This window comes from Perca fluviatilis, chromosome 19 (assembly GCF_010015445.1).
Source record: "Perca fluviatilis chromosome 19, GENO_Pfluv_1.0, whole genome shotgun sequence".
Lineage (NCBI taxonomy): Eukaryota > Metazoa > Chordata > Actinopteri > Perciformes > Percidae > Perca > Perca fluviatilis.
Window position 1 is genome coordinate 8,323,297 of NC_053130.1, and position 12,985 is coordinate 8,336,281.

General features: G+C 40.5%; 1 protein-coding gene across 1 annotated transcript in view; it reads left to right on the forward strand.

The window, feature by feature from the left end:
• The window catches only part of LOC120548244 (contactin-associated protein-like 4), a 73,516-nt gene extending 67,883 nt beyond the window's left edge, over nucleotides 1–5,633 (forward strand). The window contains exons 22-24 of the mRNA XM_039784354.1: nucleotides 202–417; nucleotides 2,127–2,198; nucleotides 4,434–5,633. Coding sequence (XP_039640288.1) covers nucleotides 202–417; nucleotides 2,127–2,198; nucleotides 4,434–4,630 — 485 coding nt within the window. The 3' untranslated portion in view covers nucleotides 4,631–5,633. The remainder of the gene's footprint in view (nucleotides 1–201; nucleotides 418–2,126; nucleotides 2,199–4,433) is intronic.
• Nucleotides 5,634–12,985: the final 7,352 nt, after the last annotated feature.

Genomic DNA, 12,985 nt, shown 5'->3' on the forward strand with positions numbered 1-12,985 from the left:
GTTAATAAGATGAGAGGCTGTGGGACTTCCCTGACCCAGGTGTAGCACTGCCATTGCAAACCCACTATAAAAAGTAATGCCCTTCTTTATCGGCATACTTTGATTCAGCAATTGATATATGGATCAGGGTTTCTGAAGTCAAATCAGAGTAGTACTAAATGTTTCACGTGATACATAATATATCTTTCTCTTTCTCTCCAGACTCTGGTGAGTTGGATCCGGAGCTGTCTCGGCTTGCCTCTCTGGGTTTCACAGGCTGTCTGTCTGCCGTCCTCTTTAACTCCATCAGCCCACTGAAAGCTGCTCTGCTCCACCCAGTCCCCAGCCCCGTCATCGTTACTGGCCCACTGGTCCAGTCCATTTGTGGCTCCACTTTAGCCAATCCCTATGCAGCAGAAACGACACACCACCTATCAGGTCAGAGGAAATTGTTGTTGTTTTCCTTATTGGCATTTTCACCACCTTAGGCTCCATTTATACTTAATTACATAATTTCAAGTGTGTGTGATATGTGGAAAAAATCCTGATTTGATTTATTACACTGTAGTTGGAATAACATAACTTCCCAAATGTTAAAAGTTGTAAAAGGACAGACAACAAATAATTTGACAGAAACAAATTCAGAGTGCTTCTCTCAGCAATCCCAATTCTCAAATGTCAATATCTGCAATGGAAAAACATCGACGTAGAGGATTGAAACTTTGACTCTTTGTCGTCACATACCGTATGTCCAAAAACGTTTTGTATCCTCTTTTAAAATGTATTATCGCACAGCAGCTGCGGAATCATATTCACTTTATATTTCCTTCCACAAAAAGTGACAAAAATTTAAACTTCAGTTCAACTTTAACACTTATAAGAGAAAAGTTAAAGTTTTGTTTGTAGATTGAACAGTTGTTGGGCATCAGCTTTATTCAGTATTCTCTCACGATATTTTTCTTCTTTTTTTTTTAATGCAGGTATTGAGGAAAACTAGCCTTTGTTAGTAGAACCATACTGGAAATTTTGCACATTTAGGCTAGCTCATCAACATAAACGCAGTGCTCATTTTTACAATGCAGACTCAAATCTAAAGCCGTGTGTGTGTGTGTGTGTGTGTGTGTGTGTGTGTGTGTGTGTGTGTGTGTGTGTGTGTGTGTGTGTGTGTGTGTGTGTTTTTTTTTTTTTTTGTGTGTTTGTGTGTTGTTTGTGTGTGTGTGTGTGTGTGTGTGTGTGTGTGTGTGTGTGTGTGTTTGTTTGTGTGTGTGTGTGTGTGTTTTGAATGTCTGCACATTGATTTCCACAGTGGAAAAAAAAACACAGAAATCATGGATAACAAAAGGGAACACAGGAAATGAATCTAAAAGTTGTTTCAAAAATAATGTCAAATGTATAGATTTGTAGTTAAAGAAGGGGTGTGTTTGGAGATGTGCTTCCTTGACTAAGGTTCTAATTGTTGCATGCATTTCAGATTTAATAATTGAGAGGATAATGGTCAGCAAGTAGCAAACCCAAACCCCAGGCTTCATAATGTTTCCTTAGAAACCTTTGGCTGACGGCACTGACACTCTAGCCCCATATTGAATGTAAATTCCTTCAATTAGAGCATCCTCTTTCTCAAGGGGTTTAAATTAATAAACAGTATCGAGGTTATCGTAGGCGTAAGCTTTCTGTGTGGGTGCTGCCTCTCGAACTTTACAATGGGACCTTTGGGTGTCTAATGATGTAAAGACACTGTGTTAATGGTCACTAGATGAGGAAATTAATGCAGACCAGGGAAGAGTTTCCTTTACCATATCTTTCCCTTGTGGTTACTCATACAGAAAATTGTGTGGAGGTGTGCTGTGGTATCCATTATGCCTTATCTGCTCAGACTGATGGTATATGACTGTATATGCTTCCTGTTATGTCTCTGTTGAGCATTTCTCCATTTCTATTTTTCACTTCACAAATGACCTCCTTGCTCCTCTCTCTTTTTTCTTTTCTTCTCATCTGCTCACCATTTCTTCTTTTTCCTACTCATCACTCTTACTTTGTATTCCCGTGTGATGCTTCCTCTGCATTTATCCTCTCTTTTCTTTCCTTTCTCACTTCACTTCTGCATCTCTGTCTGTCCTTTATCTTTCTTCCGTGTTTCTGTGCTGCAGGCCAGTCTGGATCAGTGGGAACAGGTCAGCCTTTGGTGAATGCCATCAGGAGTGACTCAGCTCTGATTGGAGGTACTGCAGCAGCAACGTTTTTCACTGTCACGCTGCCATTATCCTCAATCATGAGACTGAAACTGTCTGCAAAGCAAGCAGAGATGACATGATGTACAAGAGCTCAGTTAAGATATAGTTCAACCTGACAGTGAGATGGTGGATACAATTCAAGAGTTATATTACAAATTCCAATGTGTATATTTGAATTTTTGAGTTTTGTGTAGACTTTTCCTTTCTTTTGAAATATGTATTGGTTTGGAGCGTTTTCATGAAATGTGCATGCTGTGTAGCAATTAGTTAGTTTGAATGAAAGCCCTGGGTTGTCCCTCAAACAGCGTGACCGTGCCACAAAGGAAACCAATTGGAATACAAATTACTTTATACTCCAAGTACAGCGACTATACTTTTTTTTTTTTTTTTTTTTTTTGCTAACACCATTGCAGACCTTCTATTAGCTGAAATTGCTCTGAGAGCCTGGGATAAATGGGCTGACTGCACCACTAATGATGGAGCGAAAGCAATCTAATCTAATCTTTTTTTATCCTAATGTAATGTTTCATCTCCAATGTGGTTCTTCAGATCTAATCTGTTAAATTTTAAAAGGTTTATAAAGTCACAGAGCATTCAATTATAATATAATACCTGCATGCTAAAATATCCTAACGTATACAGTATGTAAGGGACAACTGTCATCATGTAAATGCATAATGAGACTTCAGATAGACCTCACAGTTATCAAATTAGCTACTGTATGAAACATACATTATTTAGCAGGGAATTTACAGCAACTATCTACTCTACTGTAGCTGCCTGTGTAAGTAACACTCAATTTTCAAAATAAACACTACTTTTTATTCTTGCTTGAGGTAGTTGAACCCTTTTAAAAGGATATCATATGACATACATTTGTTGTATGGGGAGGCTTTTATTTTGAAGAAATTTTCCTCTCTAATTCACCTCACCCTTATCATTACTGCCATTGTTAAACCAATTTATTTTACTTCTGTTTCTGTACAATAATGACGTTAAATCATACATTTAGGATAACCACAAATTGTCAAGGGCTCTGTCTTAAGATCATTTTTCTCAATGAAATCATGTACATTTCTAGATGAAACTTCTTAAACTTGCAGGTAAAATCAATGCAGCAAAACACAGAGAAGCCCTGAAGGAAAAGCTGCTGCAGGTGCATGCCAAATTAAAGCCAACGCTACACAGGAATGTCTGCAACACAGCAATGTTTAAATCTATCCAAATTAGACCTCCAGCCAATCCAAATCCACAATTGCTGACATAACTAGAGAATCAACGTTCACTCATGATCCTCAGGAAAGTTGCCAGACCTTGAGCAGTTTTGAGAAATAATTAAGAATTCAGAAAAGGTGTCCAGCTGTGTAAAGCTGACACAAACATATTTACACAGACTTACACAGCGTGCCTCTTCTAAATATTGACTTTAAGGGCTAAATCCTTGTGCAATCAGTTGTTGTTTTGTATTTGTATCTAACAGTCCAATGTTGTAGATAATTTTTCACTGTGAAGAAAGTCTTTTTTTCTGTTGATTAGTCTCAAAAAATCCTAATTAGTCCACTCTCAAACAACATTATTTCAGACCTACAACATGTGAGTAAAGAGAGCCCACGTTACCACTGCTATAGTCTCGTTTGTCAGACCTTCCTCCACAGTGCTGCAGAGGAGGGTCTGGCTGGTCCACACAGCATTCCGGGATGGGAGAAAGTTACGTGCTCTGGTTTATTGGCATTTCTTTAAACCAATCACAATCGTCTTGGGCGGTGCTAAGCGGCAGATGGAGCAACGGCGCCTCTGCAAAATAGCCGTTGTAGATGTCCTTCACCTTCCGCTTTCTTTGTGTTGGAATTTTAAACTCCCGTGGATTTATGAGGACTACGGTTAACTGCTCCTCAGATTTCTGCAGGGTAAATCCAGACAGCTAGCTAGACTATCTGTCCAATCTGAGTTTTCTGTTGCACGACTAAAACAACTTTTGAACGTACAAATATTCAAATAAAACAAGTTCCCTTCCGAGGCTATTTTGCAGAGGCGCCATTGCTCCGTCCAACGCTTAGCACCGCCCAAGACGATTGGTTAAAAAATACCAAAAAACCAGAGCACGTTTTTCTCCCATCCCGGAATGCTGTGTGGACCAGTCAGACCCTCATCCGCAGCGCTGGGGAGAAAGGTCTGGCAACCGCTGCTGAGCCGCTATAACTTGCCATTTCCTCTGCTTTGCAGGTGTCATAGCGGTGGTGATCTTTGTGACCGTGTCTGCATTAGCCATAATGGCCCGTATCCTCTACAGGAGGAAAGGGACGTGTCAGATCCAGGAAGTAAAAACAGTAAAGCCAGAAGACAGCCCGGAGCTGGCGTTCAGCAGCCAGACCAGCTCACAGAACGGTCCGAGCGAGAACCAGAAAGAATATTTTATTTAGGTTTAGATGGAGATTCGGAGCTGAGGAGAGACAGAGATGCCTTGTCAAGCCTCAGTGCTTTACACTACAAACTGAGCCCGAGCAGAGGCTCAACAGGAAGACACAAACAGAACTAATACACTCATGTTCTGTCTTCTTTTGTTTTGTTTTTGCTTCTGTGGTTGTATTTTTGTAAAGACTGTATATAGATGCACATGGATAAAGTGTTGAATTTATAATACATCAATACTGTCAGTAGAATTGTTAATATTTAATGACGTAAATCTTAAAACGATCACTTACTACCAATCAGTCCTTTCTCTGTCCTATTGAAATGTTTGAAATAATTAAATGAGGAACTGTATTTTTCATGGGATTGTTGGGTCCGAGGTGATTTAAATACATTTTTTGCTGTTTTGAGTGAGAGAGCCTAGTTATTTAAATTTCCACTTGTTTTCATGTTTTTTCGTTTTTTTCGTTGGATGTTTTTTTTTTTGCACCTTCTTTATGAAGTATGGCAAAGCAAAATGTATCCGTTCACATTTCTGATTTTCGCAAAAGGTTTAACCCACCATGAGTCTCTTTCATTACATTGCAGCTTCAAGAGAAACTTAACTCAGCTGAATTTTTACTTTTATATTCCTTTTGCTTTATATTCCTTTCTTCCTCTGGCTCTCCTGCCTCCAGCTCTCAATGTAGTTCTGAATAGTAAAGGTATTGAGACAGATGAAGTTACTGTGGACTTTCTGTTCCCAACACCATTCCAACTAAGATATTTTATGTTTTAAGGAGAAGTTAGTGCCACAACTCTCTCCTCTCCTTAGCTTACGGCAGAGCTGGCGAATGTTGGAGAGGACAGGCAGCGACTACAGCACACGGGAGTCGACTGGCGTTGAAACCCCTTAAACACAAGGACATTTCAATCCCCCTTTTTATTCAAAGACTTTTACTGTATCTGTGTTTTAGATGTTTTTGAATGCATTAGGCTTTTATGTGTTTTATCAAATAAACGTGTTAAACTCTGCATAGTAGTCTGTCTCCTCGGTTGCCTATTGTTGCTCCCCACCCAACCAAGAAACTACCTTCCAAAAATCCTTTTACACTGGAGCAGGTTACTGGAGGGAGAGGGGAGGGTTGACAGCCAGGGAGTGGTTTAGGACAGAGGAGAGAGCTAAAGGCAGAGGGCTATTTTTTTCAAATTCTGGCGTTTGTTTTGCCTTTTTCAGAAAACTGCAACCCCAGCGTTAAGCAAAGGACTGGATTTTGAAATTTGAAAATCTACAAAGTCCATATTTCCACTTAAATGCTGTGCTTAATATTTTATTGGAATAAGCCACTTTTTCAACACAAAATATAATGCCCCCAAGTTGCTATTGATGGGTCTCTTCTTCACAGTGTCACATTTCTGATAGATATTAAAATGCATATGTCTGCAGAGAGGAGATAACTTCACCTTCTGCTCCTTTGTGAAGCATTCATGTGCTGGAGAAGTCGTGCTTATTCTTGTCACAGGCTAGCCTTGCTAGGGGCTGAAATGTTAACACACACACACACACACACACACAGACAGACGGACTCTGACTGCGTGGTTGTCAGCAGGTATTATTTACATGCTTCTAATAACACCTCATTAGGGAGAACAACAAGAGGACGTGTTGTAATGACACCTGCTGCAGCACCAATTCAGATCATAAGTCAAGATCATCACCTCGGTTATTCCAAGTGAGGACAATTATATGAACATTATGTTTTTCCAACTAAATCTGAATTATGTGACAATGTGATGCCATAATTCTGATTATTAAAATTAGACTGCAATAGGAAAACTGACACCACAAATGTGAGCTTCATTTGTTAGGAGAAACTGTAGTTATTATATGGCAATGAAACAGGAGGGAGCAGATTCTGAAAGGGGCCAGGGCAAAACAACAGGCTTGTGTTATGTTTAAATAGAGTTCTGCAACAAATTCAAGCTGGGTTGCGACCCATTTTCATTGGCATACTCCCAGACTGAGTTAGGTTGGGGCTAAAATGTGGTGTAAATATGACTATTAAACATGAAATGTTACCAGATAAGATTACAATGATACGTTGATTAAAATACTATGGTTTTGTCCTTGTTGCTTCATTACACGTGCACCATTCTGCATCCCCTGCCCAACCCCAAGCCCTGCATACAAACATATGGGTAACACTTCAACATGTACGTGTGTGTTTTATGGTCATTCATACAGGAAAAGATGAAGAGTAAAATCAGTAAGACAGAAGTTTAGGCCTTCTGCAATTTGTCAGGTTGTCAAGTTTCTGTTCTGGATTTAACCTTTCAGCAAAGACTCTGAGAAGGTTTGTGAATCTGCCTTTAGGCATCACAAAAAAACACCAGGCAACTGCTTGGTAAAACATAACTTTTCTGTGATGTGACGTGAGTCAGTTTTCTTTCATGAAGCAGTGTTGTTTTAGGGTTTGCTTTATCCGTGGAGAGAGATTTAAAGGTTTTATTTGTGTGTGAGTGACAGTTGGTTAACTAAAGCTGCTCTCATCAAAAATATGTCAATGGTCTGGTTGTGGTGGAAACTTCAGGACTGTGTAGTAGAGTACTCTAGTTTTAGGGTTAATTTTGAGAGAGACGCACTTGAGCAAACCAGAGGTACAGTCAGATGAATAATGGAAGTGTCTCATTAGGGCGCAAACATATCCTGTGTTAAATGGAGGTTTTTAAAAGTAGATACTTAAGAAATTAAAAACTCATACTTGCCTTTAAGAAGTTCGTGGACATATGCATTGCACAGCCATCTTTTACATTCCGCTCAGTCAATACAGGTGTCAGTCTTAAATAACTAAAACTGTATTTAATAAAGAAGTGATGAACAGAAGAAAAGAGCTTTGGTGTTGTGTTCTACAAACACTATGCGATCTGGATAATTAACAGCCGCCTGCTATCTGATTAGAGATCCCATCGGACTGCAGCAGCACAAACAGACACAGCTTCAAAAACCACCTGATTGTAAACGACAGCACAGACCTCTGGCTCTGTATCGCCGGTGCATCCATCATAATCATGCAGGGAAATGCATCCAGAATATCAATGTGACATTTATTGATGTTGAAAGACTTCTCAGCTGTGTGCTGCTGCTGCTGCTGCTGCTGGCCGTGTCACAGCCAAGATCCCGCTGTCCCTCGTGTCAGCTGGACGGTGCTGTTAAAAAGGCCCTGCTGACAGCATGTGGACCGCCCACGTTTGCACACTGACAGTGCAGTCGTCAGGGGTCAGCAGCATGCAGGCCACAGGTTGGACTGCTGAAGCGAAACTCCCACTGAGTCAAATTTAGTTCATGACAACTTTTTTCTTTTTTTTTTTTTTTTTCTCGCAGCAGATGTCAGTTGAGAAAGACCAAAGTGTGACCACATGACACCTAAATCACAGGAACCTTTTCGCAGTTCTAGTTGTCACTGGATGCTTTTGTTTTTCAACTTTATTCTAAGCAGTAACACTGATAGTTACCCACCTACACCACACCAGATATCACAGTATGGCTGTCAACCCTCTCCTCTCCCTCCTCCTCTTTCCTCTCATCTCACATTTCCCATGGTGCACGCTGCACAGCAGCAACATATCACAAATACGAACCACATATTAAATGATACTAACAACAATGTCTCAATTTGCCAATGTCTCAATTAGGGTACACACCTATTTTCACCTGGCTACATCTTTCACAATTTAATTTATTATTAATCTTATTTTCTATTTTTTACACCGTCATCTTTTTACCAACTTCAACACCAACCAATAACCACTATTTTGATAATCCCCAAACAGATATTTATTGATTTATGTTTGACTTCTGTTTTTATATAATTACTTTAAACATTGTGGTCTATTTTAGAGAGAAAATGCATTATGCAATTGCAACCAACTTTAGAGAACATGCACATTACGCTTATTAATCCTACAAGAATAAAGCAACATGATGAATTAAGGTTCACTCATGTCATCAATCTGAAATTTTGCAATTCCGAAAAGGAGAAAACATGTTTTTTGATGCAAATCTAGATGCAGATAAAAAACTTAACATGTTAAAATCCATTTAGTCAATATCGCCGATGTTTCATTTCCGGGATTGCGGGAAATTTCCGCCGGATGTCCCTCACCTTCCGCTTTGTTTGTGTAACCTCTGGTGGATTTATGAGGACTATTGTTAACCTTTTCTCAGATCTCTGCAGGATAAATCCAGACAGCTAGCTAGACTATCTGTCCAATATGAGTTTTCTGTACACAAACAAGTTCCTTCCGAGCCTATTTTGCAGCAGCACCGCAGCTTTTCTCCAGTGCTTAGCACCGCCCAAGACAATTGGTTTAAAGAAATGCCAATAAACCAGAGTTTTCCTCCCATCCCCAAATGCTATGTGGAGTAGCCAGACTCTCCTCCAGCGAGCTTTAAAGGACGGTCTGGCAAAGTGAGACTAGGAATAGAAGAACAGGACTGTTGGGTTTAGGAAAAGAAAAACGGGACTGTTGGGTTTAGGAAAAGAAGAAAGAGACAGTTGGGTTTAGGAAAAGAAGAAAGAGACAGTTGGGTTTAGGAAAAGAAGAAAGAGACAGTTGGGTTTAGGAAAAGTGACCAACCTGATCTCACAGAATTCCGTGAAATGAACACGGGCCCTTAACTCAAAATCCGTGGCAGTTTCACGGGATTGCAACAAAATCCGTGAAACTGCCACGGAATAATTCCGTTAAATGAACACGGATCGCCAACGGATCGCCAAATTCCGTGATGGGCCCACGGAAGAATTCCGTGAAATGAACACGGATCGCCGAAAAAGAAACACGGGCATACGTGACACGTGAGAAGAACGGAGCGGTTGGGTTCAGGAAAAGGTCGTGGGTGGGCTTACGGTTCAGTGACACGCGACAAGAACGGGACGGTTGGGTTCAGGAAAAGGTCGTGGGTGGGCTTATGGTTCCGTGCCATATGCGGGACATGCTTAAAAAAACTGACAAACGCACGCCACACGCGGGACACAAACTCCACTCTCTTGGGTGAAAGTCCTGTGTTTGACCCATCCACCACCCCAGCCAACCTCCTTGCGCGGAATTCCGACCTTACATACTACTCACTACCGTGCTACATCATCTTGTCATTGACTTTACATTGGTATTGTTTTCCGTGGTGGCCACACGGAATTTTCACACATTCCGTACCACCACCACGGAATGAGCTGTTACCAGTCCGTGCCCATTTTACGGAATTCAGTGAGACCAGTCTGAAAGTGACACATGGGACACGAACCTCGGTCTCTGGGGTGAACGTGTATATTGTTTGACCCATCCACCCCCCCAACCACCCTCCCTACGCAGAATTTCCGTCTTTCATACACCTCGCTACCGTTGTCGCTCTCAATACTACATCATCTTCAAGCGCCGCGGTGCATTCTACACACAGGCTGAAGGGTGCTTTTTGCGTCGTATCTGACGCTGAGAGCCGCTGACCAAGTGTCCGTATTTTACGAGTTGGGAGTGAGAACGGGTTGACATAGGGGAAGATAACAGAAAGAAATGGAACTTCAGCTCCTGCATCTATGTGCTGTTTGTTGGGACTCTGTGTCACGTCTCACCTGTCTACATCACAATTCTTTCTCACACCATGATGATTGTAAAATGAAAGCTCTTATTCAGGGTTAATTTAGCTGGCCCGTCTGAAAGAACAACTATCTACTGTGGATTAATCCCAAACTGCCGCTGGTCTGTTGGAAATATGTGTTTAATGCCGTTTCTCTCAGAACATTAGGTGCTTAGCTGCCTATAACTCCTAAATTGAGATAATGCTGAGAAAGCTGATGAAGAACAAACACACCCAGAGGATGTTGGGCTAATCTGCAATGCCATAATAACAATTCTAGAGGACAGCTTTTCATCACAGACTCTCAGAAGATGAGATGGAGTTCATCTATCTGTGTTCAGAAAGTCTGTTTTCATCCAAAAAGTGGATTTAGAGTCTCTCATCAGTTGCTGCATAAACATTTTTCTTACATTCAGTTTCGCAATATTTTGTTTCTTCTCTCTGCAGTAGATATGAGTCTGTTTCTAAAACACTAAAGAAGACTTTCTGCCAGATATTGTTCATTATAAGTAAAACATTAATGCAGTATATTATTGTGAAGTTTAACGTTGGTAGTCCCCAGAGAAGAAGTTGGTAATTTCATGGCACAGATTAGAACCTAAAATTGCTGAATGTTAGAACATTGTGTCAAATTGTTCGTTATTACTGTGTCAGGTTTAGTTCCATCATAGTGTTAATAGTGTAATTTTTTTTTGGTGATTTAGCGGGGAGGGCGGGAGGTTAACACTTTTGCAAGGCACTGTATCCATGTCACATTCTAATTAGGGGCTGAGCCCCCCAAAAGGTTTGATCCTAGAATTGCCCCTGGTTAAAACATAAGGGAATGATAAAAAAAATGTCTCTGCTGTTCGAAAAGCTGCACTGACTGGCTTTGGTAAATAAGAAACCTGGCACAGAACTGTTCTCTCAAACTTGATTTGATTTAATCTGTAATACCCCACAGCACAAAATGGCCATTATACATCTGATGGGGTTGATTGGGTTGCTGTTCAAAAGTATTGACCCACTGATTGCAGTTCTTTGCCAAGTTTCTTGTTTTCCACGGCCAGAGGCAGTGTAGGAGTGTGGGAGGAGATCAGTTCTGACAATGCTGACAAAGTCATAGTTCATTTTGATTTAAGTTTAACTTAACATTTGGTAAACCTTATGTGGGTGTTTCGGCCAAAATAACAGAGAACATGATCTCTTAACCCAGTTACTTTATATTCTTTTTTTAAAGCTTGGAATGTTAAGATCAAGAACCTTAAAATAAAAGATATCTTGCATAAAATGTTTTTTGTTGGATGATTTACACAACAGCGTCACAGACTGACATTTAAGCCATATTTTCTCCTTCATTATTCATTGTCCAAAATGTATTTAAAGATGCAAAACCACTCTGCAAAAGGATAATGCATGCACCCAGAAAGAAGCAGGATAAATATTTTCATGTAATTAATTAAAGATGGAGGTTTAAAGGAAGTGTTTGTGGTTACCTGGGAGAAATGAATAAAAAATGTGGATTTGGATTGGCAAATGGATTTGTTTAGGCCCAGATGAGTTTTATACGTTAATTTTGTCAAACAGCTCGCTGTAGCTGAGCCAAGAAAGATGTTTGAAAGCTGCAGAAGAATTAGCCCATTTGGACATGTTGTGTCTAAGATAGAGTTCATCTTTTTGTCTTTAACAAGCTTCTATTCTGTTTTCATCCAACAAGTGGATTTAGAGTCTCTCATCAGTGACTGCATACAAATATTAGTGTCTTACATTTAGTTTCACATTATTTTTTCTTTATTTCTGCAGCAGATCTCAGTCTTTTTTTTTTCTAAATTACCAAATTAGCATCATTAATCTAAGGTAAATACATTTGAAGGGTCAAAGCTGCCAGATATCTGTTCATCATTGAGTTTTATTCAAATATGCCTCAAATATTTAACTGCTCTGGAAACGGAAACAAAAGTTAAAATTCGTTAGATTTTACTTCCGTCATGTTAGAATAAAAAACTAAAATAAAAAGACAAGAGGTGGCTTCAAATATGAACCCTAACCCTAGTAGTCCGGCAGCCCGGAGCCTTTTGATCAAACGAAAAGAGTACCAACATTTGAGCACAGGGGCATTCAGGGGATGACCTCTCATATGCAGATATTGATGTCTGCCGGAGCACCGCTGCTGCGTTTGGCCCCTGGGGGCCTCAAAGAGGGCTGAAAAAATGTGTTCGATCAAACATTCAAGTACCATCTCAAACCAATCTGATATGAACAGGTAGGTCACACAGAGTACTGAATGGCCTCAGCCAGACAAATAATCCGCTGCGTAGGGCCCGGCAGACACCAAAAAAAGGCCCCTCAGAACAAAAAAAGAAAAGAACAAAACATTTTTTCAGCCCTCTTTGAGGCCCCAAGGGGCCAAACGCAGCAGCGGGGCTCTGGCAGACATCCATATCTGCATATGAGAGGTCATCCCCTGGATGCCCCTGTGCTCAAATGTTGGTACTCTTTTCGTTTGATCAAAAGGCTCTGGGCTGCCGGACTATAGCCAGCTGAGGCAGCCCTACAAACTAGCCATAATGAAGTTCTCATCAGCAAGGCACTCACTTCACCTGCCTCAGCTGACACACCTGACTTCCATCACCTGATTTTCTGAATCCTAAATATACCTCTCTGTCATCATGGACCTCACTGCTTTGTGTATTTAATTAAAGGCCAGTTATTCTGGCTGATTGGACCTCTTCCCAGGACTGTGTGGGTGTTTATAGTCTGATTGATTGACATCTGC